Source organism: Opisthorchis viverrini (assembly GCF_000715545.1).
Source record: "Opisthorchis viverrini unplaced genomic scaffold opera_v5_209, whole genome shotgun sequence".
NCBI lineage: Eukaryota > Metazoa > Platyhelminthes > Trematoda > Opisthorchiida > Opisthorchiidae > Opisthorchis > Opisthorchis viverrini.
The window spans coordinates 775,193-782,421 of NW_008751867.1; the positions used below are offsets into that span (position 1 = coordinate 775,193).

General features: G+C 45.0%; 1 protein-coding gene across 1 annotated transcript in view; it reads right to left on the reverse strand.

Moving 5' to 3' along the window:
• Positions 1-432: 432 nt before the first annotated feature.
• Positions 433-7,229, reverse strand: part of T265_08303 (hypothetical protein) — a gene marked incomplete at both ends in the record, with an annotated part of 20,915 nt that continues 14,118 nt past the window's right edge. The window contains one exon of the mRNA XM_009174059.1: positions 433-1,183. Within this exon, the coding sequence (XP_009172323.1) occupies positions 707-1,183 (477 nt within the window). The remainder of the gene's footprint in view (positions 1,184-7,229) is intronic.

Sequence of the window (7,229 nt, forward strand, 5' to 3'; positions counted from 1 at the left end):
CCGATTTAATACGCAAACGAGCGTAAGTGTTGACGTTACGTCGTCTTGGGACAGGCTTTGTCTGTCAACATTAGTACCGGTTTGAAAGAGGGCGTACCATACAAGTCATTTATAAACTCGCAGCTCAACGGATGTTTTATGGTAGTATGGATCAAGCAGACCTACCCACGATGGACACTGAATCACCACGTCTGGCAGGATAGCTACATTGCGCGTTCGTTCAAAAGAGTTACTTAAACGGTTACAGACAAGCGATTGTCGGTGTGCTTGCCGGGTTTAACCACAAACGTTCCTTCATCAGTCCTCCCCATCGCACGGTTGGGTGGGACCTACCTAATCCAGATTATGGGTGTTTGATTACCTGTCAACGAGAATTCATCAGAGCACAGCCAACAAAGTTTGCCACGTAAAAGTTACATGAAATTACTGGCAGGTTTTTGGTTGTATACACGATTCCAGCATAAATTGGGGCTGAAAATCAATCTGTACCAAGAATGAAAGTTCACAATCAATCACCACGCATGCACACCTCGCGAAGATGAATTGTCCTACGCGTTAGAGGTGGAGCAAACGGGTTAATTTATGAGTACATATGAAAGGTGATTCCTTGGGAAAGGAGGTGAACAAGGTGAAAGCAAGACTCAAAGATTTCCAAAAATATCCAACGCTGTAGAAGGTGTGCAAAGACAGGTGAACATTATGATGGCTATGCAACCGCCGAGGGAGGCTGGGTGTCTGTTTCGTTTTTATCATCGTTGTCAAGTGTGGTGCCCTCTGCGATATGCGCATCCTCAATGGGTGTATAAGCCGCTGAACTGGGCGTCATATGCCTCCTACGAACACAGTGGTATACGGCCATCGATATGACAACCACGGCCAGTACAATCACCATGATGGACATTATTGTCTTGGTAACAACGGGGCCCACATAGATCGATGACCGAATGCTTCTGGCCGTCTCATCGTCCACACTGAAGCTCTCGTTCATGAACATGATTGGCAAATAGACCGACTTCACACGGGCCAATTCAGTGAATCGATGATTTTGTTTGACCACCGCGTTGATTTGCAATTTTTTGGCTGCAAAGAACACAACTCCGGTGATTGGCTCGATGTAAAAAGTGGTGTTCAGTTCATCTGTTGCGTTGAGTCCAATCACACTGTCTCGATACGATGGATCACCCTGAAGAGAATAGGTGAAAGAGAGCAGAGTAACATTTTAAGACGAACTTAGATGTTGAAAAAAATGACAAATAATCGAAGTTGGTTTGATGAGCAGGAACTGTCAGCATTTTTCGAACATTGGTATAAGAACGAGATTCATGAGAGTGTAAAAGTGTTACCTTGATTGCTTTTTCTTGATCGCCCGGTATTCGTATCAACTAACCATGGAGAGATTTCGAAAATTTAAGGTGTTCCTTCCCATTTTGAGTTTTTTCCAATTTAAAAAGACCAACTCCTGGACAGGATAGAAGTCTATTCTGGAAGTTGCATCCGAGAGTGCGATGCGAATAACTTATTTTAGCAAAGTAGACCAAGCGAGTCATCGGAAACACTGCCGGTGATCCTGGACAGGATAGAAGTCTATTCTGGAAGGTGCATCCAAGAGTGCGATGTGAATAACTTCTTTTAGCAAAGTAGAAGCGAGTCATCGGAAACACTGCCTGTGACGGTTGACGGCAGTTCAGTTCGAAACGATTAGTGAGGAAAGGTCTTTTTAGAATATCATAAACGAGAGATTCAGCTGGGTCTCTCGTGAAAACCAAATTGATTTGCAAATGAGTGTATTTCTCGAAAAAGTGTTTTTTCTTATCTCAGGACAACTGATCAGATGTACGTCTATTCGACAGCGAAGTGCTGCCGATGATGGGGACGTCATTTCGGGGGTTGGATCGATAAACCTTATTGGTCATGTCTTGCAGCATTCCGCCGTTGTGGACCACGGTAGACTGGTGGCATCAGAGCGAAGATTCCGCAGTTTAGTTAAGGCTTCTAATTTAGATAAGGCTAAGATTAAACCATCTGGTTCAGACCAGCTTGACTGAAACGACGAAATAAACTCATGTTTGTTGCAAGCATCAACATTCCGATGTAAGTGTCGAGGTATCAAATCGACTGCCCAACTCCGTTCTTCCTTGGAACGCTAGAGAAAGCCCCGGTTCCTCCGTTAGTGGTCGTCAGCATTCCTGTCTCTCGCCGAACCTTTCACTTTTTGAGGCCAGACAAGCAACGAACAAGCCGTTTACCCTTCTGAACTTGTTATGAGTGGCACTCATCTGACAGGAATATCGATCGTCCGTAAGTGCTGAATGAGTGCTATTCATACACTAACGCAATCTGTGTATCTCTCTCCTCAACGACTTTACAAGTTCACGAAGCCGTCCGCTCACTTCATCTCTCCAAACTAAACTTTGCAAATGGGACCACTGCTAAAGGACAAGGAAATTATAGTTGAGAAGCTCCAAGAGTTCAAGTCATGAGTAGGATCACGAGTAGTATATTACGTCTGTACATGAATCGTGGGGCGGCCTGGTTTAGAGCACCGTAAGCGAGGGATTTAGCTGAGTTCCAGATGAGTTTCCCGAAAAAACAAACTTGTTTGCAAATGAGTGTAGTTCGCCAATTTCGTGCAATTTTGGTTCAAGTAGAACGTAAGGCTGACGGAAACTCGGGAACTGCTGCGACCTGATGAGCTCCAAGAAGGGCGAAACCGGTGGTGTGCTGTCCAAGAATTTTCAGTAACCTTATGAGTAGTGTATCACGCCTAAATAGAGCGAAGTCTTTTTCACTCGTCCTCACTGTCATGCATCCACCATTACTGAAATCAGTTTTAGTGGAATACAGATGTTTTCTTCTTGCTGGAACTCCTTGTTAATGAGTAGTTTACGAGCCTCTGAGAAAGTGTGAACTCGTGAACCCGGTAGTACCCTGTCACAGAGTGTCAACCAGTGGTGTAATTTACTTGCATTCAAACCGGATGTATTGTCACTCCTCTCCAACCACACTGTATTGTCTGTCAACACAACCGAAGAGTTTGTAGATGAAAGGTGCACTTGAGTTTTGGAGTGTCTTCCTTTCTGAACAGACCACTTAGCGTCGTCAGGTAGTGATGGCTCTGTTCTAAGTCAGAGTTGACCACACGCTGATCAGCTGTCCGTAATCAAATTGTACACTGAAAAGCAAAGATGATCGAAAGGTTGCAGGCTGAAATTCTTCTAGAGCTTCGTGAGGTTCCTAGTAGGAATGAACCAACCTCATGGTGTTTCACCATTGACGGGATGAAATATCGATTTGGAGTGAGAATAGCAAAACCACTGTCCGCAGTTAAATAAAACAAAGTATTCGAGAAATACACCCATTTGCAAATCAATTTTGTTTTCACGAGAGACTCAACTAAATCTCTCGTTTATGATATTCTACGACTGGATGTGCTGCACACAGGCCACCTCATGTTTCGGTTGGCACGATATTCGAGATATCACAGTATATTTTCATAAAGGAAACTACTCACAAGATTGCTGAAAACTATTCGACAGCCCACGACCGGTTTCGCCCTTCTTGGGGCTCATCAGGTAGGCGCAGTCCCCGAGTTTCCGTCAACCGTATGTTCTACTTGAACCCAAGTTGCACTGTTTTCGAGAAATACACTCATTTGCATCGTGAACTGAACACATGAACAAAAGGCTGTCCCCACGCCCCTCCGGTTAGTTCAGCTGTGTATTTACCAGAAAGCAAACAAGAGGGAGTCGGCATTTGATGGAGATTTATTGATTTATTGATCGCCTACGCAGAGTTTGAAAAACCCCAAGGGAAAGCCTGTTTACCACTGTCTCTGCACTGGAAAACAGTTTGGAGATTCGTGGGCTGGACACTGCACGAGAAACGATCGGAAATGTTACCTTTTAGAATGGACAAACATTCACTGAAACACGTTGCTTGGCTGCGCTTTCAGATAACCTGCTAGAGAAATAAACGTCTGAAAGCCAACAAACAGACAGATATAAATATAACAAGTTGAAATGTAGTTGTAGACATATTGATCGCCACCAGGGCATCAAAATTAAAAACAGGTGTTTTTTCCTACAATGTTGCTTGGCTGCGCTTTCAGATAACCTGCTAGAGAAATAAACGTCTGAAAGCCAACAAACAGACAGATATAAATATAACAAGTTGAAATGTAGTTGTAGACATATTGATCGCCACCAGGGCATCAAAATTAAAAACAGGTGTTTTTTTCCTACAATAATGTTGACCATTCAGCATTTGAAATGGTTGGTAGCCCGATTATCTTCAAGATCTTGTGTGTCTTCCATACTTGAACTACAGAAATCTATGAGGAAGTCTGTAGTTTTTCACCATTCAGGCCGGACGATACTACTCGTGTGGTGGCGCATACTACTGAAGAACCCCCTCTCAGGTAGGTCTAGAGACTCGTGTTACACAGTTCTGTCGTCTATGCGTATTGTATAGAGCGGGATCCGGTCGATTTTCAATTGGTATCCGCCCACTGCCGTTAGCGCTAGTGCCCACGGTTTGCTCAAGGCTTGTGACAACCCTGCCTTGTATCGATTGAGTACGACTCGCTCTTCCCGTCTATGTTAATTACCGCCTGTCTCGTAGCCTGGGTTACTGCATTGATTGAAACGCACCCGGATAAAGTCAAGTACGCAGAGTTTTTTGTAGGTGACAGATGGCCAGCTGCAGTGACATTGGTTCACCCAGTCATGCCACCGGTGTGGTAACAGCTTTTTTGGAATTCCCTTTTGTCATCTTGCTAGCCAGTTCTTTAGGTAGCTTATCCAATTTTGTTTGCATATTCTTCCCCGGCTTCCCTTGTGACACAGAGACACTTCTGTTATCTCCCGTACTAGGTCCTCAACGCCCAACTGGCCGGTCGCTCTGGTCAAACTCAAATGAGTCTATAACGCCAGCGGCAGGCCATCGATTAAATTGTCCGACAACGGATATTTAAGGGATAGTCCGTTCAATCCGATCAAAGCGCTGCCCGGCCACGCCGGGTTGGTGATTGCTCCATAAATGGCCCCGACAGATCACCTCACAGCCACCTGACGGTCGGTAGGTTAGTCGAACATTGTGGCAATCGGTTTTTTCGTGGCAGCCCGATCCATCTTCGCATGCTCGTCTCTGGCCGCACCCCTGAGGAGGGGATCCAATGTTTCAAACTGAAAATCATCGGTTTCCAGTCCGCATGCACACACCATGTCCTCGAAGACCTTCGGGAGAGCTCAAAAAACTCTATCTTCGAGCGGCTGCGCCCAAGGGATTTCTATCATTATAGGTTAAATGAAGATCCACGACCGCCATTCCAGTTTTTTCAAATGGGCGCAAGCACGTCTTGCAAAGACCACTGTGGCATCCTTCTAGTCTCTGTCGCATCTAAGGTTCTCTCTGGCATTAGTTTGCGCCAGGTGTTCGATTATCGGGAGAGACAGATTGGGGAAAGTCAAGCTGGGTTTCGCCCTGGTCGAAGATTTATCGACCATATCTTTACCTCGAGACAAATTCTTCAAAAGCGTCACTCCTTCACACGTCCCGAGTCGTTCGTTTTCCTGGATTTGAAAGCCGTTTTTGGTTCTGTCGAGCGTCAGCAACTCTGGCAGCCTCTGGCGAGTGGAAATGACCAAGAGATAAACAGTGTTTAGCCTGGCAACGAAGTACCAAAGCCACGAGTGGGTGACTGGTGCCTCCCGGTATGGCGACCCCGGAATTCAACCCATTGGGGCTTGGTCATATGACCGTTGATCTGTTCAACGAGCTTAGCGCTGAGCTCACAAACGTCTCGTCACTAAGCTAGGCGATATCATCATTGCGCAATTCAGTGCGTACTCCACCCGGATCTGCGAGAGTTTCTACAGTTCCCATGGTGATCCTGGGTAGTATTGCGATATTACAGAAGAAAAGAATACCTGGAAATTTAGACAGTGGCAGGGTTCAATTCCGTCGCGCGGGCTCTCCGCATCTCTCGTTAGACAGCTATAAATCGGTTGTCATCAACTCATAAACTGTAATCAAAATACAGAATTGTCTGGTTTAATAGAGAGAGAAAATATATTGTCTTACGAGGTAATTGTCCCTATAGGCTCAAATTCCTTACAAGTAAGAACACGTTCATAATACGACAGAATTTGATTGATTTTTCTCACATGCTCACGGAAAGGAATACTGAACTCAGTTGCCACAAAGCTCAAAAGACTGTCGATGACCCAATGAGAGAAGGCTTTGGATCTGTGTTACCATTTTTGGAAGCTCACCTCTCCTCCACTCCAAATGAGTGATATCCACGGCAGTGATCATGTCAAATAAACTTGAGGCCTAGTACAACTTAGACCATGTGCCTGTCAAAACTCTATTTTGTTTCGCTGCACCAGTCGGGACCGTACCATGCACACTTTCATTACATTCTAATAATTCTATTCAGCTACCGATAAAGCACCACCCAAACAGACACGTGACCAATCAGACAGATACCTAATGTGTTTATGCACTTGGTTGCCTGGATTAGTATACTTGTGATGTACCAGTGAGTTCTTGGTACGGGAACCGGTCTGAACAGTCACGTGACCGCAGAAATGTGGCCCCAAGTTGCCATTCATTTAACAGATCGGTGTGCTACAGGCACCGTATAAACTACGATACTCGTTTGTGGTAGATTCTCGATGGTTTCTCGCTGACCATGTGTAACATGAGGGGTTACTTGAAAACTGCTGGTGTTGATATCTACGCTAGCCGAAAAGAAGTCTGCCTGCTCGACCGTGAGTCCGTTCTTTTCGATGTTTCGTTTTTGTTTGTCAGATTGAATCCAAGTGAGATCGGTGGTTTGTTTATGGTAGCAGGTTGATTGCGGAAGTTTATTCCCCGATCGCATCACACGTCATTCTGGCAATTTCGTTTGTTTACCCGCCTTGACGCTAGACACGAAGAAAGTGTACACATATGTGTGAGTCTAGTTGGCATGGGTAGATTTGATGCCACGACGAAACCGAGCGCAGTACGAATCTACCATTTTCCAACGACATCGATCGCAGCGATGATGTTGGAGACAAGTGCAGATCCGCATAAAGTAAGTGGAGGTGGAGTAGGACACCTAGTCCGATGATATCTAGCAGAGCGATTCTGTGGACTGAAAGAGGTATATCATCATCATCATCATCATCATCATCATCATCATCATCATCATCATCATCATCATCATCATCATAATCATCATC